This window comes from Syngnathus typhle, linkage group LG7 (genome assembly GCF_033458585.1).
Source record: "Syngnathus typhle isolate RoL2023-S1 ecotype Sweden linkage group LG7, RoL_Styp_1.0, whole genome shotgun sequence".
NCBI lineage: Eukaryota > Metazoa > Chordata > Actinopteri > Syngnathiformes > Syngnathidae > Syngnathus > Syngnathus typhle.
The window spans coordinates 6,761,108-6,786,765 of NC_083744.1; the positions used below are offsets into that span (position 1 = coordinate 6,761,108).

The following is a 25,658-nucleotide window of genomic DNA, read 5'->3' on the forward strand; positions in this document are numbered from 1 at the left end:
TCAAATGCTGAACTAATAGTGCGTGTTTGTGTTGATGCATGTGTGTGCTAGACTTTGCAGTTTTAATTACACAGCACAGATTGCAACACAAGATTAATCCTACCACTAATTGTACTTACTGTATACGTTATGCCTTTATAAAGTTACCAAAGTAACATCAAATGGCGAGAACAATTTTCTGGAAATTATCGATTCAAGATTCAAGAGGTTTTTTTTTTAATGCTGAGACCTCCCCTCCCGTAGCCAGTAAAGTAACCTTGTAGTGATTAAGCCGTTAAGCAGAAAGGTGAATTTACCAGACCATATACGTTCACACAGTATAATAGTGTGACAACAGGACCGATACTCCAAATATATAATGTATAAAACAGTCCTCTCACAAGGTTTTTACAATGCATAGTTTTAAATTGCTTGCTGTGGTACATCAACAAATATGTAATTGTGTGTAAATACACTACCGTTCAAAGGTTTGGGGTCACAAAATTGTTTGGGTGACCCCAAATTTTTGAACGGTGGTGTAAATATTATTATAATAAAATATTATGAATTAAATATTATAAATGATATTTTATATTTGTATAAGATTATATATAATCTATGAATATAAGTAGACATATATATTATAAGATTTTTTACACAGAAGATTATGTATATAATCTATAAATAATTATCTAAATAAATATATACACTACCGTTCAAAAGTTTGGGGTCACCCAAACAATTTTGTGACCCCAAACTTTTGAACGGTAGTGTATGTAAAAGGGTATTTTCTTTTTTTGCCAAAAACTGCTGTAACTGCACAAATTTACATAGTCATCGTTCATCAAGGTGTTAAATTTGCATGTAAATAAAGTTCATTAAATTTATTTTTGTCTGCTCCAAAAGGCAACCATTGTATACACTGAAGTGTTGCCATTTAATTGTCTACCTTTTCACATTAATAATAATAATAATAATAATAATAATAATAATAATAATAATTATAATAATAATAATAATAATAATAATAATAATAATAATAATAATAATAATAAATTATATTTATATTGCACTTTACATTTTAAGAGAATCTCAAATTGCTTCAGAAACGCTTTCTCTCATTCTCTCACCACGACTGCTGCAAAAATGCTATGTCAAACTGCACTACTATATATTATATTGTTTCTTTGGTTTGACTTTTACTGCTTGAAGGGGGTGCGATGACCGCCCCAATACGGCGACGGCTCAGACTATGGAAATGACGTTTGAAAACACTTCCGCATCCGTCACTTCCTTTGAAGTGGCATGCGTTTGTTTTTCTCCTTTAATATTAAAAGGAATCCCTAACCCAAAATGAGCAAATGCTGTCGCATAGACAACAGAAATGGACGACAACGACGGGAACATGTTGGAGCGACGCCGCGCTTTGCCGTTGTGGATGTCCAAAAAGGACAACAAGGGGAAGGACAAACAGTCACTGAAGACCACAAGGAAGAAGAAAGCTGCGCGGTCAGAAGTCATCGAGTCAATATTGAGCATGAATCGAAACCCCGTCCTTTTTTTAAATTGTTGATTTTGTTGTTGTTTTGTTTTTGTTTATTTTAGGGCAGTTCATTACTGCATGAACGAGAAAGAGCTGCTTGAAGCAGCTATTGCATATCTTGGCGACCAGCATATAACTCCCCTATCCGGCCAGCAGGTGACATCGTTTCCTCTTTTTCCTTTATATCAACACATTGCGGCAAACGTTTTTTTTGTTTGTTTTTATGTTCAAGGGTTATCAAGATTCTCTGTTTGAGTCTTGGTTCCATTCATACAGTAGTATGTGTGGTTGATTGGCATCCAGTCAGGGATCTAACTCCAATAAGAAGCATTATTAACTTTAAAATTGGTAAAATTGACAAAAACGTACTTGGTACCTTACCTGACCCTTCGTGACAGGTTCAGTCCAAGCTGAAGGATGCTGGTGGAAAAAGTGACTCTTCAACAAAGAACACAGGGAAGCTGGTGTCTTTAGAGGAGGGGAAGCCAGCATGTCAAGAGACCTGCGTCTCAGAAACAGACTTGGATGTTGCTGAGATGGAGACTATTCCGTACGCCAGGAGCACTCATGAGGAAGAGGAAGAGGAGGACACAAAACAACAGACAGAAAAGACTGAGAGGCAGCATTTGACTGAAAACCAAGGCAGTGATGATGACATGCGCCTTGTACGAGAAATCTTTTTCACCTGAAAATACAATCTGCATCGCACACTCATTGTTAATTTTTTGCCTTGTTTTTAGATTGTGTCGCTTACTTGTATGTCTATCGTGCAATATGTCTCGTCACCGTGGGATAGAGAAAACGTAATTTCTGTCTCTGTGTGTTGTGACATGTGGAGAGATTGACAATAAAGCTGACTTTGACTTTTGACTTTGTGGTTGCATCCAGGGAACCTTTGCAAATCTCAGGCATACAATCGAGACCCACCTAAAATGGGTGAAAAAGGCCTCTTTCCCTGTATTTGTGGACAGTTATTTTTGTGTGCGTAAAGTGGTGTTACATCTGCTCATAACTCGGAGGTGTGCTGTTCCCCAGCACGGCCAATTGGGGCGTCCCAACACATACACCAAACTGTGGAGACTTTTAAAGACATGTGAGCAGACAAGAATCAACTGAGGAATGAACAATTAACTTGACATCACTCATCACAGTGCACGTCATGAACCATACCCATTCCGCAGAGGTTGTTAGGGTTTACAGATTATCTTGATCGTATGATTATGTTGGAATGTAACCTGTAATAAATAACCTAGCTAGATTAGTTTTATGCTTATGTTGGAATGTAACCTGTAATAAATCACCTAGCTTGTCCCGTCCTACACAACGCCGTAAAACACCCCCTTCTATGGTTTGACTAGAGGTCAAGGGCTTCAACTCCATCCAGTCCACTCTCACCCCCACCCTGTTTCTCTCAATAAAAATGCTCTTGCAAGAGGCCTGAGTCAGACCTCATTCCATCATCGCTGTATGCACAGCGACAAATGACTCTCCATTTGCAAGTGCTTAAAAAGGGCATACTGTCTCCCGCGTGGTTCTTGCAAAAATAAGTTAGTGGCCTAGTGGTAGAGTGTCCGCCCTGAGACTGGAAGGTCGTGGGTTCAAACCCTGGCGGGGTCATACCAAAGACTAAAAAAATGGGACCCATTGCCTCCCTGCTTGGCACTCAGAATTAAGGGTTGGAATTGGGGTTTAGATTACCAAATGATTCCCGAGAGCGGCACCGTTGCTGCTCACTGCTCCCCTCTCCCCCAGGGGATGGATCAAAATCACACGGAGATGGGTTAAATGCAGAGGACAAAGTTCACCACACCCAGCTGTGTGTGTGTGTGACAATGATCATTGGGACTTGGGACTCTGACAGAGGTGACAAACAGGTTACATTTTTTTAACACGACCAAAGTACGTAGGAAAACATGCTTGGTAGGTCGATTGAGCAGTCCAAATTTGCCCTAGGTGTGAGTGCGAGTGCGGATGGTTGTTCGTCTCTGTGTGCCCTGCGATTGGCTGGCAACCGGTTCAGGGTGTCCCCCGCCCGATGACCGCTGGGATAGGATCCAGCACGTCCGCGACCCCGTGGGGACAAAGCGGTACAGAAAATTTGTCTTCTGAAACGCTTCTCACGACAGTCATGGGCATGCTGGAGCCTATCCCAGGCAGTGAACACCCTGAACCAGTCGTCAGCCATTTGCAGGGCTCACGTAGACACTCACACCTATGGTCAATTGGCACTACGATACATGTTGTTTGGAATATGGGAGGAAACCGGAGTACCCAGAGAAAACCCACAAATGCACGGGGAGAACATGCAAACTCTGGAAACGGAATCAAACCTTTATTATCTTTTTATTCACATATTTTTTTTCTTGAATCTTTTGCATATCTAACTACTGTTAGCTAGAAACTGGTTGAGTATTATTCTTCTGGCTAATCCCTTGTAGAGTGGATAGTAAACCCAGTAAGAGCCACCAATTTTTGGTAATGTATCATTTTATTGAGTCGTGATGATCAGCTCAACCGCGACAGAAGACAAGAGGATTAGAGGGTTGTTTAATGGCTGGAAGGGATCACATCTCTAATGCAAACAAATGGAAATGGTCTTTCGCAGCCTGTATCATCCCAAAGTCCATCTGCAAGAAGTAAGAGATAACATTTTAAAGCATTAAATTCTTAGCCAAATGTAATCACTGATTTGATTTTCTGACATTTACTTACTAATTTCATATAACTCAATGCAGTCACCAGAGTTATTGGGCTCTGAAGCCGCAAAAGGAAAGAAATCCCGCTTTGAGCCATCAGTCCATATGAAGTGATTTTCCTGGAATACAAACCTTAAATCTATATCTGGTTCATTTAAGAAAGTGACTAGATTGAGTCGATCAGACTAATTTGTTTTATATGTGGTGAAAATAGTTCTACTGTACAGAAGTGACAGGATTTAGTCAAAACATTTGTTCTGGTCAATCTTTCACCTCAATTGCATCAGTGAGTCCAATCCATGTGGGGCTAGTGTTGCCGCCCGCTCGAATCAGTTCCAGAACAAAAGCGTTTTCCAGGGCGTTGTGGATGGAAACAAGATTGCCACCAAGAATGTTGCAGACACTCTGATGAATAAAAGAGTCATACTTTTTTTTTTACTTGTTCCGATTCGCTAGACATTTGATAAAATATTTTTTTTGCCGTACCTCTGCATCTGCAAAGGTCCTCTCATGACCTTGGTAGATGTAACAGTGACAGTCCAAGCGAGTCCAGCCTTTGGGGCAATCTTTATCTGCAAAACAATTGCTGTTTTAAGAGGAATTGACAAGTATTGAGCTTGCACTGCTTACCTTGGCTCTTGACCTTTGGGATAGACCACTGTGAAGAAGAACAAAAGCACAAAATCAGACTATAGAACAGTGACACAAATGAAGACACCAATATTAGTAGTGCAAAGGTTTAGCTAATAATTGCAAAATAATCAGTTATCAAATGAATCAATACATTCTCTCATAATCGAATAACCACTAAGAATTTGTTTTATTTAAACATTTTCAACCCCTCAGAATCAAGGCTGTTGTCAATTTTCTGACATTCTAAGAATTAAAAGAACTCATAAAAGACACATTAATGGACAGACATAGATTTTTAAGATAATTATTAGCTGCAGCCCGAAAATGCACAAAACACAATACTGAACATTAATTTAAGTCAGTGATTGAGATTTTGACTTACGACTCCAGTCAACAGTCCACTGATCCCACAAAGGAGAACTGTTAAGCGAAGAGCAAATGCCATCTGGAATAAAAAAAAAACAATGTTTCATATTTCCAACATGACATATCAGCCTTACATTTACAGAACATCTCTTCTAACAAAGCAAGAATCGGATGAAAACTGAAAAGTTCGGTTTGCAAGGATAAGATGTAAAGTTACCTTTGTAGTCTTGAAGCCTCACACTGAGAACGGTGACACGAATTCCTTTTATAGGCTGGGTTTGCCTTCCAAATTGCTGTCTATGATGCTAAATTAACTTCAACAGAGGTAAGGTTCCGCCCTTCGGAAGCATGCACGTTCCATGTCGCAATGCAACATTATGTAGTATCATTCCCCAATGGTGAAACAATCGTAAAGCTTGTAAAGATTTGTGTGTTAAAAGCCTGAAACATAGAGCAATTGAAAGTACGACAGTCACTGAGCGCAGAACACCGTGTTTCCCACACTAAAAGTATTTGCCATCCATATTGCTGTTTTGAACATGTTTTTTGGGGGAGTTGGTCTCATACTTCAAAATCCTGGACCATATTCTCTTAGAACAAATAAACCCTTTTGTCCCAAAACTTGTAACCCTGCATTGAAAAATTATTTAAATTTAAATCAGGCTTATGAATCACTTGGGTGGCGCAATCTTTAATGTGCTGCTGGTTTGATTCCTGCCGCTGGCCTATTTCAGTCCCACGTCTTATTCGACCCGATTTTGAAATCATACATTAAGACCTAGAGCCTAGTTTTAATTCCCAATTTGAAACTCTAACCGTAAATCTCATTCCCCTACAACTGCTGATTGGTTTTTTTTCTTTATTTCTTTTCAACATCTGATCTGCTCATGACTTTGGCTCGCAGCACAAAAAAACAAAACAAAGATCAAGAGACAGCTCGCAATTAAAAATAATTGCCGTTGTATCTGTTTGAGTGCGATGACATCACATGATTGCACCAAGAATCTTTTTGCAACAATGCGACATTTTCATGCTTGATGTTACTCTTGAGCAACATGTCAAAAAAGGCCAGGTGTCTCTATGCCACCAGGGGTGTACTGTCTGCACAGCCAGTTGGGGTTTCCCAGCACATACACCAAACCGTGGAGAAAGTATTTTAAGGACATGCTGACAGCCTCTAATCAACTGATGAATGAACAATTTACTTCTACTTACTCTTAATGACACACCCGTGTCCGGAATGAACAATTAACTTTGTAACACACTGACGTCACGGAGGCAACAAACAGCCTACACTGTTTAACAGTGGGTTTGCTTTTGCTCTTTGTTTGTCATAACATAGTCATCTTGAATGTGTTTCAGCATGACTACTAACTTGAGGTATGATCCTTAAACTGACTAGTACCACGCTACGCTTTGATGAGGCAGGGTGAAGGTGATTGGACTCAACTGGAGTGGCATTTAATAGTTCTTGGATTCATGGTATCGAATGACCTTGCATTGTTGTGACACCTTTCTTTAATCTCAAGGTTTTCAGCAATGGACTCAGAAGGGTTGCAATGGAGAGTAGAAAAAAAGACCGAAACCTTTATGCAGACACATTCCTTTATTTACCCGAGATGCTCTTTGACATTCCAAATCTGCTGTCAATAGAAATTGAGCGTTGTTGAGAAACGAGAAGGGTGGGGTGGACGGTAAACCCAGAAAAAGAGTCACCAAGTTTTGATACTATATTATCTCAATGATCTCAATGAGTCATCAGCAAACCTCATAACTTAATGATGTATCAATGAGAACAACTCTCTAATGCAAACATACGGCTCGTCATCTGTGCAATCTTCATCATACCAAAGTCCATCTGCAAGAAGTAAGAAATTCGAGTTTAACAGCATTCTATTTGGAGAAAACAAACTTGAATCATTGATTTTGATTACATTTTCTGACATTTACTTACCATTCTCATTGATTGCAACACAGTTACTAGCGGCACTGGACTCTGCATAATCATCAAAGTTAAGGAAATCCTGCTCTGAGCCGTCAGTCCACATGAAGTCATCTTCCTAGAATACCAAGTCCCACGTAAAGACAATCACAGAGCATTTGCATCTTCTGTTTGGTTTTTCAATTGACATCACCACCTGACACATTTGGGTACTTCCGTTTCTGGGTCACAGAGGCGCCGGAAAAGCGAGCTACATTCTTTTCCCTACTTCCCCTCGCAATATGTTTTTCTTTTTCTTGAGGCTGTTGTTTTTATTTTTGAAGCAGCGGCTTGCTAACTGCGAGCAGCTTGTTAAGACACGTAGCTGTAACAATCCACCTTGATCTACAGGCTCTCGAAAGCACCTTAGTCATAGGTGACCCCATCACTTGCTAAATGAAGCTCTAGAATCCCGCCACAGCAATGTGTTTTCCTGGAGCACCCGATATTGAAGCTAACCAACGATGAAAGGTTTAGCAGATTATTCATGCTTAATTGGTGGCTGGCTAGTTTCTGTAGAGAGCAGGGATAAGAGAAGTTTGGAGATAATTGGTTCTACTTCTGGGGCTGCCCCAGCCTGCGGAACCTGGACGTCCTTCCTCGTAACCAGAGTTTCTTCAACCCGTTTCCCATTTTGTCAAGTCAGGTGATAACAGTGCATGAAATGAAACTAATGAATGGTGATAATGGATGAGATGAAATAAACACAAATAGGAAGGCACCATTATTCTTTCTGGTAATAAACACTAATGATTGTTTCACCTCAATTGCATCAGTGAGACCAATCCAAGCAAAGTCATTGTTACCGCCCGCTCGAATCAGTTCCAGAACAAAGGCATTCTCCAGGGCGTTGTGGATAGAAACAAGATTGCCACCAAGGATGTTGCAGACACTCTGATGAACAAAAAACTTTGTATTCACTTGTTCCGGTTCGCCAGACAATTGGCAAATTATTTTGAACCCGACATCTAAATGGATCATTTATTGCTGTTTGGCAACTCCATAACAAATACTTTGACGTACCTCTGCATCTCCAAAGGTCCTCTCATCATATTGGTAGATGTAACAGTTACAGTCCAACTGAGTCCAGCCTTTGGGGCAGTCATTACCTGCAAAACAATTGTTGTTTTAGGGGATATTGAGAAAATATCAAGTATTGAGCTTGCACTGCTAACCTGTGCTCCTAAACTTTGGGAATGACCACTGTGAAGAAGAACAAAAGCACATTGGTAAAATCAGACTGCAGACCAGTGGCACAAATGAAGACAATAATTTCGGAAGAAATTGATTGACGACTAGTAATTGATTATCTAAGGAATCAATACTGTTTTTGATTATCAGGTGAATTTGTTAAATTTAAAACTTTAAATGATGATCAAGATTGTTGCCAATTTTCTGACATGCTAGGAACCAAACTACCTACTGTTTTTTAATCAAAAACTGAAGATTCAAATTTATTTTTGGAGATTAAAATTCAAATCGATCTTTTAATTGACACACTAATTTGCCATAAGGCCCTATTTTTTAATAAAAGGATGGATTTTAAAACATAAAAAACATAATTTCTTTTTAAGTAATACATTCATCGACAGAAATCCATTTGTAAAATAATTAATAGTTGCGGCCCTAAAATGCATAAAACACAATACTGAACGTTAGTTTAAGTCACTGATTGAGATTTTGACTTACGACTCCAGTCAACAGTCCACTGATCCCACAAAGGAGAAACGTTAAGCGAAGAGCAAATGCCATCTGCAATAAAAAAAAAACAATGTTTCATATTTCCAACATGACATATCAGCCTTACATTTACAGAACATCTCTTCTAACAAAGCAAGAATTGGATGAAAGCTGAAAAGTTCGGTTTGCAAGGGTAAGATGTAAAGTTACCTTTGAGGTCTTGATCCCTCACACTGAGAACGGTGACAAGAATTCCTTTTATATGCTGGGTTTGCCTTCCAAATTGCTGTCATGTGGTGCTAAACTAACTTCAACACAGATGAGGTTCCGCCCCGAGGAAGCATGCACGTTTCGCAATGCAACATTATATAGTATCGTTAAGCGAAAAGCAAATGCCATCTGCAATAAAAAAAAACAATGTTTCATATTTCCAACATGACATATCAGCCTTACATTTACAGAACATCTCTTCTAACAAAGCAAGAATCGGATGAAAGCTGAAGAGTTCGGTTTGCAAGGGTAAGATGTAAAGTTACCTTTGAGGTCTTGATCCCTCACACTGAGAACGGTGACAAGAATTCCTTTTATATGCTGGGTTTGCCTTCCAAATTGCTGTCATGTGGTGCTAAACTAACTTCAACACAGATGAGGTCCCGCCCTGAGGAAGCATGCACGTTCCATACCAAGTCGCAATGCAACTATATACATACGTATAGTGTCATTCACCTATAGTGAGACATTCAAGCTTGTAAAAGTCTGAAACATAGAGCAATTGAAAGGACGACAGTCACTGAGCGCAGAAGACTTATTTAGAAGACTTGTTTATCTACTATGTATGTATGTATGTACCGTAATTTTCGGACTATAAGTCGCTCCGGAGTACAAGTCGCATCAGCAATAAAATGCCCAAAAAAGTGAAAAAAAAACATATATAAGCCGCTCCGGAGTATGTCGCATTTTGGGGGGCAATTTATTCGACAAAATCCAACATCAAGAACAGTCATGAACGAGCAACAACAGGCTAAACGGTAGGTATGCTAACGTGACATAAGCACAAACGAAGAGCCGAGAACGGCCCTGACATAACATTCAGAGTTATTCAAAAAACTATTACATAAATAACACGTTAATAAAACCATCTGTGTCACTCCAATTCATTAAATCCATTGATCGTCCTTTTTCAACAATGCGTGCGCGCCGCTGACGGCGCTTGCACTTCAAAATATTCCACAGGCTCATATAAAGATTTATAAACTATATATCAAATGACTATTATAAGGCGGGTCGGTGATGCACTGGTTAGCATGTCTACCTCACAGTACGGAGGGTGCGGGTTCGATTCCACCTCCGGCCATCCCTGTGTGGAGTTTGCATGTTCTCCCCGTGTCCGCGTGTTTTCTCCGGGCCCTCCGGTTTCCTCCCACATCCCCCAAAACATGCTTGGTAGGCTGATTGAGCGCTCCAAATTGCCCCTAGGTGTGAGTCCGTGTGCGGATGGTTGTTCGTCTCTGTGTGCCCTGCGATTGGCTGGCAACCGGTTCAGGGTGTCCCCCGCCTACTGCCCGATGACAGCTGGGATAGGCTCTAGCAAGCCCGCGACCACCGTGGGGATACAGCGGTACAGAAAATGAATGGACGGATAACTATTATATGAGCAATAATGTTATCAAACCATCTAGTATGTCACTCCAAATCATTAAATCCATCGATCGTCCTTTGTCAACAATGGGTGCGTGCGGCTGACCGCGCTTGCACTTCAAAATATTCCACAGGCCCATATAAAGATATATAAATTAGATATCAAATAACTATTATATAAGCAGTAGTATTATCAAACCATCTGTGCACATTAAATCATTAAATCCATCGATCAAATTCTTCGTCCTTTGTCAAAAACGCCGCGCGTGCGCCCTGACGTCAGCCTCGTTGTTATTCCACAGATCTAGTATATACGTAACTATATTGTAGCGTTAACAAAGTACAAGGAAAGACGTGGGTTTGGTAAACGACTCTTTATTTAACAAAACAAAGTTCCAGGCGTGTGGCGGCGTGGACGTCCAGCCACGGAAGAGAGATCCATAGAATAGGACCGGGCGTGCGTAAAAGCCATCACCGAGCCCCATCCACCGTCCCTGGACAGCCACCCGGCCGAGCGCCGGCCCTCGACTTCCATCCACGGAGGTGAAAGACAGCTCGGTAGAGTAGGACCGGGCGTGCGTAAAAGCATTTTCCGAGCCTCATCCACCGTGCCTGGACAGCCACCCGGCCGAGCGCTGGCCCCCGACTTCAATCCACGAAGGTGAAAGAGAGTTCGGTAGAGTAGGACCGGGCGTGGGTAAAAGCCATAATAGTTTTTCAAACCTTCTGTGTCACTCCAAATCCTTAAATCCTTCACACGCTTCGTCCGCCGTATCACTTAGAAACAAAGCCGCTAATGATGCCGGTAGTACGTGGGGTCCTTCGTCATCTTCGTCATCCCGTGATCAATCTTTGTCCTTCTGTAAACAACCGCCGCGTTGCGCTGATGACGTCACTTGAAATTCAAATTACAGTAATCCCTTGCTTCATTGCGGTTTCACTTCATTTTTTGGGGGAAAATTTTTGAAAAAACCCACATATAAGTCGCTCCTTATTATAAGTCGCCCCCCCACCCAAATTATGAAAAAAAACGCGACTTATAGTCCGAAAATTACGGTATGTATGTAGGTACGTATGTATGTATTTGTATTTTATACAGTCATTTAAATTGCCTAATCTGCATCGATTGCATCTTTGTCATCCAGAAGACCCCTTCTTAACCCGTTCTACTTGTGTAAAAGGGATGAGTGAACTATCTTTATTCAGAGCCTGCTGCAGGAAGGCTTGATTTAAACATCCTTCCTTCATATATCCTGTTGCAGCCAGTCAAACGGAAAATGACACGACAATTGCTGGGAGTGTCTCTCTCTCGCTCTCTCTCTGATTCAGCAATTTAATGTTGTTCTGCAAAAAGTACAAAGTCTGTTAGAATGACAACAATTGCTGCTAGCTGTCACATACCAGCTATCTATTTCCAACTATATTTATCCCAGATTGGTCCCTAATTTCAATCTCTGAGCACAAATGGACAACTAACTATTGGACATGTATTGTCTGTTTCATTCACACCTAGTTTAAAGTTAATCAGCCTAACATCCTTTTTTTTTCCCAGAATGTGGGAGGAAACCACAGTACCTGGAGCCAACAGTAAGAATATACTTAAATGAGTAGCGAGGTGACAGCGTCAATCAAAACTTTATGTTACATGGAACCAGACACGACAATGCTTAAATATATACCATTTGAATTAATAAATGCCAACGAATAAACCATTAACAATTACAACACATGCTTAAGGGTTCATCTGAACTAGTTTGTATGTGCTGTCGAATAACTCAGCCTACAGGAGCACATTTAAACTGCAGTGTTGAAGATTGTGTAGCAAAACAGTATAGGTCGAAAGTGATGAAAGGGTCAAGATATTTGGTCCAGGAGCTCTCACACAGTCAGCAGCACCCTGTGGCTTCACTTGTCTAGAGCGAGAAATAGGACAGTCTTAACACTGAAATGACACAATTCTCATTTCTTCCTCTCAAGTGGCACGATTAGACAAAACTGACATTCTTACCATTGTACAACTTTATAATTTTTTTAGGGAGTTTTTGCTGTGCTCCTTTATGGATGGGAGTCAGGATGACATCTGGATGGAGGAATAATTTTGATGTTGATAAATGATAAAAGAAAAAAATAGCATGCCAAAACTGAAAGTGGTTACCACATTTGCCTTACAGTTATATTTTGCCTTTGCATCTTAACTTTGTGGGGTTTGCATGTTGTCCTTATGTCATGTTATCCCAATAAAATGTTTGACACAGCCTGCAACGCCATTTCGAAAAAAAAAAAAGTGGGTGGGGCTTCCCAGACAACTACTATTCCAATAAATTAGATTTGTTTTCTAGTTACACAAATACACAAAGGAAATATTTAACAACTAAAATAGTAAGGGTGAATATAGATGGTTTTATTTCAGTAGCAAAAAGTGGTTTGCTCCACTTTCAACGCCATGCCAAGGTCCGATTAGTGAGCATGTCACATCAACAAACTTCAAGTTAACACTGCACACATCCATCCATCCATTTTCTGAACCGCTTAGTCCCCACAGGGGTCGCGGGAGTGCTGGAGCCTATGCCAGCCGTCATTGGGCAGTAGGCGGGGGGCACCCTGAACCGGTTGCCAGCCAATCGCAGGGCACACAGAGACAGACAACCATTTGCACTCGCACTCACACCTAGGGGCAATTTGGAGTGCTCAATCGGCCTATCAGGCATGTTTTGGGGATGTGGGAGGAAACCGGAGTGCCCGGAGAAAACCCACGCGGGCCCGGGGAGAACATGCAAACTCCACACAGGGAGGACCGGAGATGGAATCGAACCCGCACCCTCCTAACTGTGAGGCGGACGTGCTACCCAGTGCACCACCAAGCCGACACTGCACACATTTCATTTACATAAAAAAGAAAAAAAGAAAAAAAAGGGGGCAGTTTTGGACACCCGAGGAGTTGAGGAAAGACTTACTTTTTAAATTCAAACACGGAATCCTGGGTCTTGCGAGGGTTCTCTGAGGCGTTCTCACCGAGTCCCTCTCAGGTTCCATGTTGGTCGGGTCCACCACTACGTTCTCTCCCTTCAACAGAGAGCGGCGGTGGGGAGCCTTGAAGTGCTCTGTCGCCTCGAGAAGGACCTTGTGGATTTCGCACATCTGACGACATGATTCCAGGACGGATGCAAAAGTGCGACTGGTCACTCTCTCGAAAGGTATTACGCAAACTGAGGGGGTGAAACAAAGTCAGTAAAACAAGAAGGGACATTATGATCTTGTTTATTATGAAGATAACACATCATTGGTTTTGTGGCACATGCTGTTTGTTTTCTTACCTGCGCATCTTTCATTGTTTCGGGATTCTTCCTCTTGTCTTCTCTCCTTAAATATGTTGCGGTCCTGCAACTCTGAACAACGCAACATTTAAAAACATGAAAAATGGTGTAGATACTTGAGACATATGTATTTAATTCTCTATGGCTTACTTTTTGCATCACTGAATTTAATAACTCTGGGTACTAGATCTTGCTCTGGAGAGTTCAATGGCAGCCTTGTAAAAAAACAAAGACATTAAATAACTGAAGAAAATGAGAATTCTTCATTTTGTATTGGATATACCTGGATTGTGCAAGTATATCTAATTGAGGTGTGAATTACAGGGAGTCATTGATTTAGAATTAGAACAATCTTCATCTAGGTGACCTATCTTATTATGTTTTCATATAAATATAACATCATTACAGTATCAGTAATTATGACAGTGTGCAGCAGATTCAGACACACACACCTGTCACCGTGGGATAGGGAAAACGTAATTTCGATCTCTTTGTGTGTCTTGGCATGTGAAGACGTTGACAATAAAGCAGACTTTGACATTTGGAGTTTTGTCATGATCAGAGGAATCCCTGTCAAATGCAAGACATCCCCCACCTGTCTTTTGTATGTGTATCCCGGCCATCCTCTCGCGGCTGTCCTTGGAACTGGTTGAGGAATCCAGTACCGTTACATAATGAACATGACACATTTCGCCTGCTGCTTTCCGCCATATCTTTCCCAGCACATGGTTTTGCACTCTTGACGCATCTGCCTCCTGCTTCTGTTTTCTCCGTCGTGTTGGCTACCTTGGAGGAATCCAGCATTTTAAGGACACTAAGAGTCTTGGGCTTGAGTGACTGGCAACCTTCTTGCAACAGCTGTGAGGTTGCAGGAAAAGAAACTGGACCAGACTCTTCAGCGGCTTCTGTGTCAAGCTTCTCATCTTCCTCTTGCTTTGGACCAGGGATTCCCAATGATGTAACTTCATAGACAGACAAACAGATTCCACAAATCAACAACCAATTCTTTTTTACGATCTCGTTTGATGAAGCTGTTTTCATGCCACAGGACTTACGAGCCTGTTTGCAGGTCTGCAATATGAACGTTGCAAACTTCCTGACTTCCTTGTCTGTATCTTCAGCGAGCAGCGTGATGATGAGCGGAAGGCCTCCACACTGCAACAGTTGGGACTGGTGTTCCTCTGTAGACATGCAAAGAAAACAGGCTACTCCATCATGTTTTACCAAACTTCATTGTTTCCACGTCCACTTGAGTTCTCACCAGAGGCTTCAGTGAAATGTCCTAGCAAAATGAGCACTGCCAGTCTGTCCTCACAGTTGAGGTGCGGGCAAGTCAGCAGGGTAACAAGATGATCCACGACACTATAGCGGGCCAAACCTGCAGACAGGTTTGCTGCATGGGAATAAGAAGCAAATGAAATGTTATTATCAATGGCAAAATGCTATTAGGTAGGTTCATCCTCACCGTTGTTACCGATACAAGCAGACACAGTCTTGATTATGATTATTAGAAGCTGGCGACATGACAGGTTTGTGTCAGATTCCGACGCCAGATGGACTAGCATGTAAATAAGGGTTTCTAAGAGCCCGGTGGCAGCAAAGTTCCTTTGAACGCCTTCTGGAAACATTAATTATGTTGGATAACATACGGTGGTTTAATTGGACAGCTTAGAATGGTGACGTGATTTACCGTTGTTGGAAACTGTCATGGCTATGAAGAAGCAAAGGTATCGACACACCTCGAAGCCAGGCAACGGAATCTGCCAAAGCCACATTTTTATTTGGGGAAAGGATGACACACAGACTTGTTGAGCCTGCTCTGGAAAACAAACAGTTGGCAGAACTCTTCAATCAAACGTCATGGCAATAATTAGCAATGGCAATCATTTCATTGCATACCATTTTGAGGGTTATTGACACACCCACAGAGAGCATTTGACACTAATGCCCATAGACAAACGTGAGCAGAGTCGGCGGTAGATTCAGGGAACATGTTCCTAAAGTGATACACACACAAACATTTACGTAAAAAATGTTGCTTGATTTCTGTGCAAGTACAAAATTGATTCATTTGCACCGACCTGAAGAGGTTCAGCAGAGTATCTATGCAGCCAGTAGTCTGGGCTAATGTCTGCCCTGCCTCTGGAAATAGAATAGTTTCGAGGAGGTTTAGTCGACATTTATGTATTTCCTTTTTTCTAAATTGTGTGAGCAGCTTTGGTCTTACTGTTGTTGGCTACCAACACGGACAGTAAATAGACGGAGACACTCTTCTCCTTGAGTGAGGTATTTTCTTCCTTCATATATGCGCAGAGGTCCAGAAACATCTCCCTTTGGCACAGATTATTCTTGCAGTCCACTTCAAGGGGTGAAACACATGAATGGGATTTGTACTCTATGTTGTTTAATCGTATTTCTGTTGTTTCATCTTAGTGGATGCAGTGAGCATCTTCATACAACACCATCTAATTAAAATGTTGCCACTGTAAATTATTGAGCACTCAGTACGTACCATTGGCTTCTGCTAATGTGCTGAGTGTAAAGAGCGCAGTCTGCTTCACATTTGGATGAACCACATCGGATTTGAAGAGATTGCACACAAACATCACTCCTCCCATTTCTCTCAGCAAGTCCACATTGTGCTCTGAAATCATTCATGCTCAATGTGAAACACTAACTAAGAAGGAATGTGGACGGGTTTTTTTTAACAACGGGAATGACCAAAGGATGCACTAGTCATTTAAACATAAATAATGTAAACCAAGCCACATTGTAGAAGATAAAACCAACCAAAGTGATAAAACAACAAATAAGAGCAGACTTTTTGTATGTTTCATGATTTGTAAGGTTTAACCAAGAATGATTTATTGCCTCACCTCAAAAGCAGGGAAAATTATTTGTAAATTATCACATGACAGTTAATTGTTACCTTTTTTCTCACATATGGAGTTGATAGAGACAAGGGCTTTATTTTGCTGTTCTGGAGAGTCCATCTGGAACTTGACACATTCCAGCAGCAAACGGAGATCTGTCTTGGTAGCTGACATCACAACCGCGAAACAACATAACAGCCTCTGTTAATGATTCCCAACCTAATTGTGCCCTCAGGGATCATCGGTGTGCTGAGCATGTCCAAAGTATATACATATATATGTTTATCCATGGCAGTGTCCGAGTGACAGACATAAAAATTACAGTAATCCCTCGCTATAACAGTTTTCACAGCCTTGCTGCTTCACGGATTTTTTTTCCACAGTGCATTGTGTTATGGTTTCAGAATAAAAAGACACTACAGAGTCAGGCCACAGCGGCACAGTCAGAGGCGCAGTGAAATACGCGTGAGTCACAATTTGCGGATTTCACTTATCGCGGGTGGTTTTTGGAACCAATTATCCGCGGTAAACGAGGGATTACTGTGTATACGTATAACTCACTGTTGCGGCTGCTGGTGTAAATCACTGCATCATCTGTGTTCTTCTGAGCTGTCTCAATGGTTTCAACTCCTAAGTGATGCATTACTTGCCAAGACATGAAGTAAATGAATATATTTACCATCACAACATCACAAATGATCACATTTCCCTTACCTTAGTCTAGTTTAAAGGTATACGTTACTTGTGTGTGATATGGACTAGAAATTGAATCAAAATGTTTACCGCGACTGTAGAAGTGTTGTTTTTTAGTGGGCGAGTAATTAACGCTAAACTAATGATTTGGGACTCCACTTCCTTCACCTAGCTGCACAAACGCAAATAAAATACAAAATGGCGTCCGAGGACTTTATTTTTATTAATTTATCTTCTATTAATCCACGGTGATTACCCGATCATCCACTTATTGTGCTAGTTTCATACAGTCAATTCAGATGTAAATATTTAGAATTTGAAGTATTTATTACAAAATTCAACAATTTCCGCCCGGAATATACGTCATCTGTGACGATAGCTTACGTCATAGTCACGTGCCTTAGCTGTTCTTGACATCCCTCTGTTCACGACTTTACTCAACCCCCTTGTTTGTATTTTAATACGTGACAACTTATTTATTGCGCCGTATTCTATAACTCATATAACGACGCTCTGGTTTGAGTTTTAAATAATACAAAAGTCGTGATTACGCTGAGCTAGCACGCGACGCTAACGTTAGCCCGTGTAACCTGTGTAGATAACAAAACAAATATGATTTCACCGTTCGGCTAATTTCGTTGCGCGTACTTAACGTTCCCCTTTTGCTATCTATACGCAGGCAAACTATTGGTTAAGTTAACAATTGCTTTAACGTTATAAGAAATGTTGAGGCGTTCGTACGCCAGCATCATTGAACGAGCGTCAAGAAGAGGCAGCGACATCCCAAATGCACTACAGGTACTTATTTCGTCTTTTTGACTCAATACTCAATTGTTCATTTTAACGAGGGATGTTTTGGGGTGGGGGTGTCTCCTCAGTATCGCCCTCCCGCAGTGTTCCCCAAGCAGGCACACCAGCATCGTCACTCTTCGTCCTGCTGGAATCTGTCGATCAGAAGAAGTGAGCACAAGTTGTGCACATGTGTTCCGTTGACTACTCAAAGTGGACGTCAGCTGTCAACACATCAGGATTTTGACTTTCAGCTCAGTCGAATGCAGATGGACAGTATACTTCGAGCAAATGAGCAGGTAACACTGTAGATACACTGGGGATCAACTCTGCTGTCACCTTGACTCCCAGACACTGCTCTACTTTCGGATTTGTCTAATTGACATGACATCGTTTTTTGTTTTTGTTCATTTATCGCCTAGAAAGCTTGTTTTTAAATTCAAATCTTTCTTTTAATTGGTATGAATCTGTTAGCAGAGACTGTTTTGATCCATTTGATAATGTTGAGGAAAAAGTACTGTGAATTTCCATTCCATCTTTTTTCACCTGTGTTGCAGAGTGTGATTGTGCCAGAGTTTGATGTCCGAGGGCTCAGCCTTGTGCGAAGGTTTGAGAGCAACTATTTAGCCGCCAATACGCCCAATGAAGACCGCCGCAGCGCAGCCACCTGTTTGCAGGTATTTTATTTCCATGCCACTTTGAATTCCTGTTGTCTTATTAAATGGTGGACACCTCTCCAACAGTGCGACTTATCTGTAGATTGTAGTTTGACACGTGAGGATATTCTTGGTCTGGGTAAAAACTGACCCGGAACATGCCATGTCTAAAGGTTAATTAAGTGGCTCGGTCAAACGCTGTGTTGATCCAACCTTTAAGGGTTTGCTATCAAAAACATTAAGCAAGTTTAAACTTTACAATTGTCTGCCTGACCTTTTTCGTTTTGAGAGGTAGAGAAAAAATGAACACACCCAACTGCAGGATTTTCACTTGGGCTAATCCCATAGAAACATAAGAGTCATTGCTAACTTTGATCCAAACAGAGGGAAATAGCTGAGATATGTCTAGATTGTCTTCATTTGTGCACCTCGCTTAAGTTGTAAGGAGGGAATGCCTCTCCCTAGGCAAAGGGCACACTCTTTGGCATCTTCGATGGCCATGGTGGCTGGGCTTGCGCGCAGGCGGTCAGTGAGCGCCTTCTGTACTACATCACCATCGCCATGATGCCCAGGGGCAGTCTGGAGGAGCTGGAGACGTGCATGGAACGCGGCAGGCCCGTCCCGCCCGTCTTGCGCTGGTATAAGCACCACACCGACTTTAATTACCGCGACTCGGCTTCACTCTACATCCACCACCTCCGAGTCTTCTGGCAGGAGCTTCTGGACAGCCACGAACATAAGGAAGGCATGTGGTATGTGCTCAATGTCTCCTAAACACAAATACTAGATTAGAAACCTTAAGAGAGAGAGAGGGGGGGGGGGGGGGATACAGTAGATACAGATATGACATCCAGACAGGAGGTATTGTTTTTTGCCCCCAGCCCTTCAGATGCCATGCATTATGCCTTCAAGCGTCTGGATGCCGACATCTCCTTAGAGGCTCAAGTTCCTCTGTCCAATGACTTGATGAAAAGCACTGCCATCCAGGTAGGGTCCTAAAATTTATAAGTTTGGTCACAGTATGGCCCATGGCTGACATAGTGGGCAGCCTGCGCCACTCTTTTTTTAAATACCTTCTGGTATTTACATTTTCAAGACTTGTAAATCTGGTTGCATTCATTTTGCAATTTTTTTTCCCCTTAAATTGATAATTTTTCACGTATATTTCATTGTAAATTTTTGAACACATCATAACGGAAAACCTAATTAAGTCTATGCACTGTGAAAATGAATGTGACACCATTGTGGTGGGCTAATGTATGATTGCTTCCAGGTTGCCTTCGCCGGGTCTACAGCCTGTGTTGCTCACGTCGGCCCGAAGGGCATCCATGTGGCGAACGCTGGCGACTGCAGAGCGGTGTTGGGCGTTCAGGAAGCCGACGGCACATGGACCGCTGTGCCTCTTTCTCAGGATCACAATTGCCAGAATCAGGCTGAGCTAGAGCGCATCAGGGCCCAACACCCACCCTCAGAAAGGCAGACTGTGGTCACGGATGACAGAATTTTAGGGGTGAGTGATGATTTTTGGGAGGGGAGTACTTCCAGAGTTGCAGAGTGATGTGTGCTTCTAAGTGAGAAAGATTTTTGAAGAGATTTTCTTCCCTTTGGTATCAAACCTAACAGCAGAAAATTAAAAGCTTGTTTGATGAAGGAGAAAAATAACTAAAACTGGTAATCTGATTTTTCTGAATAAAATAATTTGGCACACCATTTTAACGTCATGTCCAGCTTTGAATAAAATTGCATCTTTTTTTTACGCATCATCAGGTTTTGATGCCCTCGCGAGCATTTGGGGACGTGAGGTTCAAGTGGAGCCATGAGTTGCAACGGAGCATCCTAGCTAGCCTGGAGTCCGACGTCCACCCAGACTCGCTCAACCTCTACCACTACACGCTGCCCAACTACCTGACGCCACCGTACCTCGACGCGACTCCGGAGGTGACATACCACAAAGTGAGGCCACAGGACCGCTTCCTGATCCTGGCCACCGATGGCCTGTGGGACGAGCTGAGGAGCCAGGACGCCGTGCGGCTGGTCGGCGAGCACCTGAGCGGCCTTCACCTGCAGGTGTGCGTGCTCACAAGATGGATGCCTTTAGATAAGCTTTTCTAGCCGCCGATATAAACAACCAAAAAAGATTCTAATGTTCTAAAATCAAGCATATTAATCAGTGATGCATCCATTGTTTGAACAACAAAACACAAACCTCCCTAAATGTCATCCCCCAGTCTCCCATCTCTCAGTCGGAACGTCAGCTGAAGTTGGGCCAGCTGCATCAGCTCCTTCTCAAGCGCCAGGCCCGCGCCTCACCCGCCTCTGACGCTAACGCCGCCACGCACCTCATCCGGCACGCCCTGGGCACCGGTGAGTACGGCGAGCTGTGCCACGAGAAGCTGGCGTCCATGCTGGCCCTGCCGCAAGACCTGGCTCGCATGTACCGTGACGACATCACGGCCATCGTGGTGTATCTGAACACGCAAATTGATTGATGGGTGGCGTGATGTTTTCAACAGAAGGACACTTGAATTCTAAGAGTTCGAGTTCGATCAAATTGTGTTAATGTATCTTTTGTCTTCATTTTGGAGCGCATCTTTCATTTTTAGATGAGATGTTTTTTTGGTTATTATTTAAAATATATATATATTTTAAAAAAGACCATTCATTCAATATTTTTCTTCCTCAAGAAAATGTATCTAGCTCAACCATCAACAGTGCATTTTTTTTTAATGAGATATTTAATTTGTCATATACTGTGTTTAGCACAGTGCTTTGAGATACGTAAGCCACAGAAACACATTTAAAAATATTTCTGAATAAATCCTTTTCAATTAAAGTTCCATTTATTTTACTACGATTTTAATTTTATTGTTACTGTAGATAGTAGCAGGATTGCAAGGGTTGTGTTTCTTTGACACACTCTGTTAGGGCTGAAAATATTCAACAGACAATCAAAATCAAAGGATAGCCTATGTGATTAAGTCGTTTCATGTGGCTCGCTTGTTTACGCTTTATTTAAATTGCCAGAAAAGTTCGAGTTAATGGGATTGAGTGTACAAATACGTTGAGACACAATGCCAGATCTTGAAATGTATGTATGTGATAAAGCAAAAATATTTTCATATCGATTTAATTCATGCATTTAATATTGAAGACCCTGGGACCAAATGCACAACCTGCTACTGGTATTGATACTTTACACGCTTTATGTTTTAGAATGTATCATATCAGGTCAAGCTCTGATAATGCGAAGAAGTGGCCAGATTTCATTTTACAAATGGACATTGAATGATTTTTTTTCTCCTGTAGCTATATGGGGCTTTTTTATTTGCAGCGTGTCACATGTTGAGAACAATGCGCACAATGATAGTTTTGATTGCCTGTTTTTCTTCCATCGTGAATCTCATTTTTATGATGGCAAAACTGTGACTCTGTCGACAATCCATGTTTTACACTTGAATGTAAATATTCTCTCCTCTGTGTCACTGTATAATTTGACTTCACAGTCAATGAAGGGAAGAATAAAAGATAAAGATGTAAAGATGTGTTGTGTGCTGGTCTGTTGACGGTTTCTTAAAAATGTGGTCACTTTTTATTTGTGAATTCTGAAGAGGCTTTAGATTCCCTCCTGACCAGAAGTTCACTCCCACTGTGTCTGGTCTGTGAGTCAACTATAAAGAGGTTGTCCACAATGAAAATATAAAGGAAAACTACTCAGTGGAAAGAAAAAAAAAACCTGAGAGGAAACAGCGTTTGCAGAAATGTCAACACTTAATGGCAAACAATACAGAAAGCAAAAGCTCTTCCTAAGCTCAAGCATCATAAAACAAGCTAGAACATCCAAGGACATTAACCATCTAAAATAAGTAACAAAATAAAATAGTCACGTTACTAAAAATATTCATGCATATTTTTCCAGGCCACTGAGGTTTTACCTTTAAAAAGACTAAGAATATAAAGTGAAAGTAAAAAAAAAACTGGAATCATTTCCTCTTGGGTGGACTTTAACCTTGCTTACCTTAACCTGCTGAGAAGTGAACTTTGAACTTGGGCCTGCTTCGCAGTCTTGAGAAGCAACCGAGTGAGTCTTCACATTTCTTATTGAAGGTATGCATTCAGCAGAATGAAAATCTTTTAAGTTACTTTCGGATTGCAAACCGTGAGTGGCTGCGGCTGACCTGAACTGAAAACAATGGCAAAAACGCTTCAATGCTTGAGCTTCTGCCACTTGGAAGTTGTGTTGAAAAGCTTACCATGCTGCAGACATGGTCTTGACGTTTCTGGTCTGCATAGCAGATGAGTGAGAACATGTTCCAAGAGGGTCTGCACCAGGTGTACTTCAAAGAGCGTCCACAGACGAGGCTCACTGAGCAGCAGAACCTGCACCACGCCAGGATTCATCGTTGGTTCTCTTCAGTGGTCAACACCAGGCTGCTGGTCAGCGGGGTGAGTCGCTCCTGATTTGTGGTGCAACAAATCAAAACAAATATGATGATACGATTAAAGAAAAAAAGTATTTCTCATTCTCGTAGTACTGAGTGACTGTTTTGCTCACCGCTTTCATTAATCTACTTTTCATCACGTTATCAAGTAAAACAAGCAGTAGGCCACATCCCAGGCAGATGCATTTGATTTCCAAAATGCAACTTTTCGTTCAGTTTCTCCATTGTCCTACTGGACCACTGTTGTTTGCACATAGGTGGTGCAGTTCTTGAGCGGCGCCGTCTGCGTGTTGACCACCGTGTGCCATGCATGCGTGAGCTACGACTGCTCCGTTGCCATGACGATGCCGGTGTGGTCCAGCATCCTTGTGAGTCAGCGTCAGATCATGCTAACCGTTTGACACACATGATTTTAGTTTGTTGCTGTTGTTACAGTTCATGGCTGCTGGATGCGTGGCAGTAGAAGTTCAGAGGAAGGCCGATAAACTCAAGGCAAGCGTTTGATTAAAACAATACGACCTCATAAACGACCCTGTGTTGATTCACGTGTTTAATTTGTTCCAAGCTCATAACTCAATTTGCTTATTAATCATTTGAATTCAAATATTAAAGAAGTAGTGCACTTTAGCCATTTTCAACAGCAAAATATTAATTAATATTGTATCTGGAATCAATTTGATAAGTTCATTATTTTTAACATCTTTTTTGCCACTTGCTGTTGACTGCAAATGACATCACGTGCTAAGTGCTCGGGCACCGACCAATCACCTGGATTCTGATGCTGGTCATGTCACATTTGCATCACAGAAAATGTTTTTTCAATCTTGTCTATAATAACCTTGCTCTACACAGATCATTATCCTTTTGAGTGTTCACCTCCTCTGCTTGCTGGTTGGTTCTAGCCTGCTGTTAGGGTACTGCATCTCGTCTCAGCGGCCACCTGCGCTCAATACAAGAAAACAAGTCAGTCCCTATATGTCTTGAGCGATGACTGTGCTGTATTGTAAAAGTCAACGTACTTTTCACTACTTCCTCTTCTCAGCTTGTCGGCTCATACCTGGCTAAGGGCAGTGCAGTAGCGTTCACTTTGCTGTGTCTGATACTGTCCCTCTATATCGTCTTGTTGTCGTGGAGAGGCCTCCAGCGCTACGGGAGTACGACAGCCCATGTTCGTGGGTATGACCGTGTCTCACAGGTCAGCTGTTTCCTTGTGTCACTTCTGGTCCAAGAAGCAAAATATGACTCATCATTGTCTGTACAACAGGAACCAGATGGAGACACTGGGCCTTTACTGGAGCTCGTGGACTCAGTGTGATGGTCCATCTGTTCGTCCGTCCGACCATCCATCCCATCTCAAGTTATTGTCTTTGCACATTTTGTGTTTTTCAATAAGTCACTTTCTAACATTGTGCACATAATACAGTAATATCATAATTAAGTCGAATCTAGAGAATTTAACAACCTAAAGACCCTTCTCACCCAGGTTGCAGTCTGTTTGAACTACTCCCCTCCGGACGGCGTTATAGAGCTCGGTACGCCAAAACCAGCAGACACAGAGACAGCTTCTTCCCCCAGGCTGTTGCTCTGGTGAACTCACACCACTCTTAGAGTCTCAGAGTCATTACTGTGCAATTACATCCTGCTCGCCACACCTTTTTTTGAATTTGTCTACACTGTTTGTACTATGTGTCCTCTCTGCATCCATTGCAGCCTGGTCATCCTGGAAGAGGGACCTTCCCATCTGTGGTCTCTTCTCAAGGTTTCTCATTTCCCCTAGCTGGAGTTTTGAGTTTTTCCTTGCCCTTTTGGGAGTTTAAGATCAGGGGATGTTTGAGAATATTTGCCATTTTTCACATGCCCTTAGTGTTGTTGGTCACCTAAATGTTGAACAGAGAGTGTGATTTACCGAAGTCAAATTCCTTGTTTGGCACGCTCAAACATGGCGAATAAATAACTCTTGAATCTTGAACCTGTGCATCATTGTAAAAAAAAAAAAAAAAAAACCCATCAGCATTTTGGGCTAAGAAATTGGATTAATCAGAATTGATTTTTTTCTCTTAGATTCTGGTTGATTTTTATTTTATTTCATTTTACTTTATTTTGTCTTTTTGCTGCTCTGGCCCTTATAATATATAAAAATCATTGAGGATTTTGTTAAAAAATCAACAAAAACAACAATGCACCAAACACAACAATTGTAGAACAAACTGTTATATACTTGTTCTTTGGTAAACTTTTTAGCTGCTTGCAAATCTCCTTAATGCATAGGACCATACTTGAAAAACAAATGTTGACATCTTCCTGATAAACCAGTCTGAACTTTAGAGTTACATATGTTACATATGTTTCCTCCGTGGATATTCCATTGTCATTTCAAT

General features: G+C 41.6%; 6 protein-coding genes and 1 long non-coding RNA gene across 15 annotated transcripts; 4 read left to right on the plus strand and 3 right to left on the minus strand.

The window, feature by feature from the left end:
• Positions 1-1,238: 1,238 nt before the first annotated feature.
• Positions 1,239-3,035, plus strand: si:ch211-127m7.2 (uncharacterized). Of its 2 annotated transcripts, XM_061282476.1 has the most exons (4): positions 1,239-1,488; positions 1,585-1,678; positions 1,921-2,243; positions 2,394-3,035. In XM_061282476.1, the coding sequence occupies exons 1-3, from the start codon at positions 1,364-1,366 to the stop codon at positions 2,209-2,211; spliced, it is 510 nt and encodes a 169-aa protein (XP_061138460.1). In that variant the 5' UTR covers positions 1,239-1,363; the 3' UTR covers positions 2,212-2,243; positions 2,394-3,035. The 2 variants fall into 2 exon arrangements, with proteins under 2 accessions (XP_061138460.1, XP_061138459.1); XM_061282475.1 differs by lacking the exon at positions 2,394-3,035 and having other exon boundaries at positions 1,921-2,392.
• A 956-nt stretch (positions 3,036-3,991) lies between these two features.
• LOC133156616 (lectin-like) lies at positions 3,992-5,498 on the minus strand. Its single transcript, XM_061282481.1, has 7 exons — positions 5,435-5,498; positions 5,234-5,296; positions 4,849-4,876; positions 4,705-4,790; positions 4,492-4,623; positions 4,235-4,337; positions 3,992-4,149 (listed from the first exon to the last, which is right to left on the minus strand). Exons 2-7 carry the CDS (start codon positions 5,294-5,296, stop codon positions 4,070-4,072), a joined length of 492 nt encoding a protein of 163 aa, XP_061138465.1. The 5' UTR covers positions 5,435-5,498; the 3' UTR covers positions 3,992-4,069.
• Positions 5,499-6,804: 1,306 nt separating this feature from the next.
• Positions 6,805-9,236, minus strand: LOC133156615 (snaclec purpureotin subunit beta-like). Its single transcript, XM_061282480.1, has 7 exons — positions 9,089-9,236; positions 8,888-8,950; positions 8,374-8,401; positions 8,222-8,307; positions 7,961-8,092; positions 7,172-7,277; positions 6,805-7,075 (listed from the first exon to the last, which is right to left on the minus strand). The coding sequence occupies exons 2-7, from the start codon at positions 8,948-8,950 to the stop codon at positions 6,993-6,995; spliced, it is 498 nt and encodes a 165-aa protein (XP_061138464.1). The 5' UTR covers positions 9,089-9,236; the 3' UTR covers positions 6,805-6,992.
• A 1,639-nt stretch (positions 9,237-10,875) lies between these two features.
• On the minus strand, positions 10,876-17,780 carry terb1 (telomere repeat binding bouquet formation protein 1). 8 transcript variants are annotated; one of them, XR_009714886.1, is made up of 16 exons: positions 17,265-17,780; positions 16,760-16,870; positions 16,343-16,474; positions 16,058-16,189; positions 15,912-15,972; positions 15,730-15,827; positions 15,521-15,649; positions 15,296-15,448; positions 15,092-15,223; positions 14,886-15,011; positions 14,426-14,792; positions 13,981-14,045; positions 13,831-13,902; positions 13,471-13,722; positions 11,240-11,376; positions 10,876-11,162 (listed from the first exon to the last, which is right to left on the minus strand). XR_009714886.1 is itself a non-coding variant. In XM_061282463.1 (16 exons), the coding sequence occupies exons 2-16, from the start codon at positions 17,383-17,385 to the stop codon at positions 12,502-12,504; spliced, it is 2,046 nt and encodes a 681-aa protein (XP_061138447.1). In that variant the 5' UTR covers positions 17,386-17,412; positions 17,446-17,780; the 3' UTR covers positions 10,876-12,501. The 8 variants fall into 8 exon arrangements, 7 of the variants coding, with proteins under 7 accessions (XP_061138447.1, XP_061138450.1, XP_061138449.1 ...); XM_061282463.1 differs by having other exon boundaries at positions 10,876-12,596; positions 17,265-17,412; positions 17,446-17,780; XM_061282466.1 differs by having other exon boundaries at positions 10,876-12,596; positions 17,265-17,348; positions 17,418-17,780.
• Positions 17,781-18,048: 268 nt separating this feature from the next.
• On the plus strand, positions 18,049-22,379 carry pdp2 (putative pyruvate dehydrogenase phosphatase isoenzyme 2). The gene is made up of 8 exons (XM_061282469.1): positions 18,049-18,194; positions 18,275-18,484; positions 18,743-18,862; positions 19,307-19,593; positions 19,723-19,828; positions 20,115-20,351; positions 20,609-20,908; positions 21,070-22,379. Exons 1-8 carry the CDS (start codon positions 18,120-18,122, stop codon positions 21,328-21,330), a joined length of 1,596 nt encoding a protein of 531 aa, XP_061138453.1. The 5' UTR covers positions 18,049-18,119; the 3' UTR covers positions 21,331-22,379.
• Positions 22,380-22,810: 431 nt separating this feature from the next.
• On the plus strand, positions 22,811-23,784 carry si:dkey-30c15.13 (uncharacterized protein LOC558731 homolog). Its single transcript, XM_061282621.1, has 4 exons — positions 22,811-22,945; positions 23,135-23,284; positions 23,538-23,648; positions 23,716-23,784. The coding sequence occupies exons 2-4, from the start codon at positions 23,135-23,137 to the stop codon at positions 23,782-23,784; spliced, it is 330 nt and encodes a 109-aa protein (XP_061138605.1). The 5' UTR covers positions 22,811-22,945.
• A 314-nt stretch (positions 23,785-24,098) lies between these two features.
• LOC133156619 (uncharacterized) lies at positions 24,099-25,249 on the plus strand. Its single transcript, XR_009714888.1, has 3 exons — positions 24,099-24,243; positions 24,323-24,475; positions 24,545-25,249. It is a non-coding gene; the product is annotated as an uncharacterized LOC133156619 (long non-coding RNA).
• Positions 25,250-25,658: the final 409 nt, after the last annotated feature.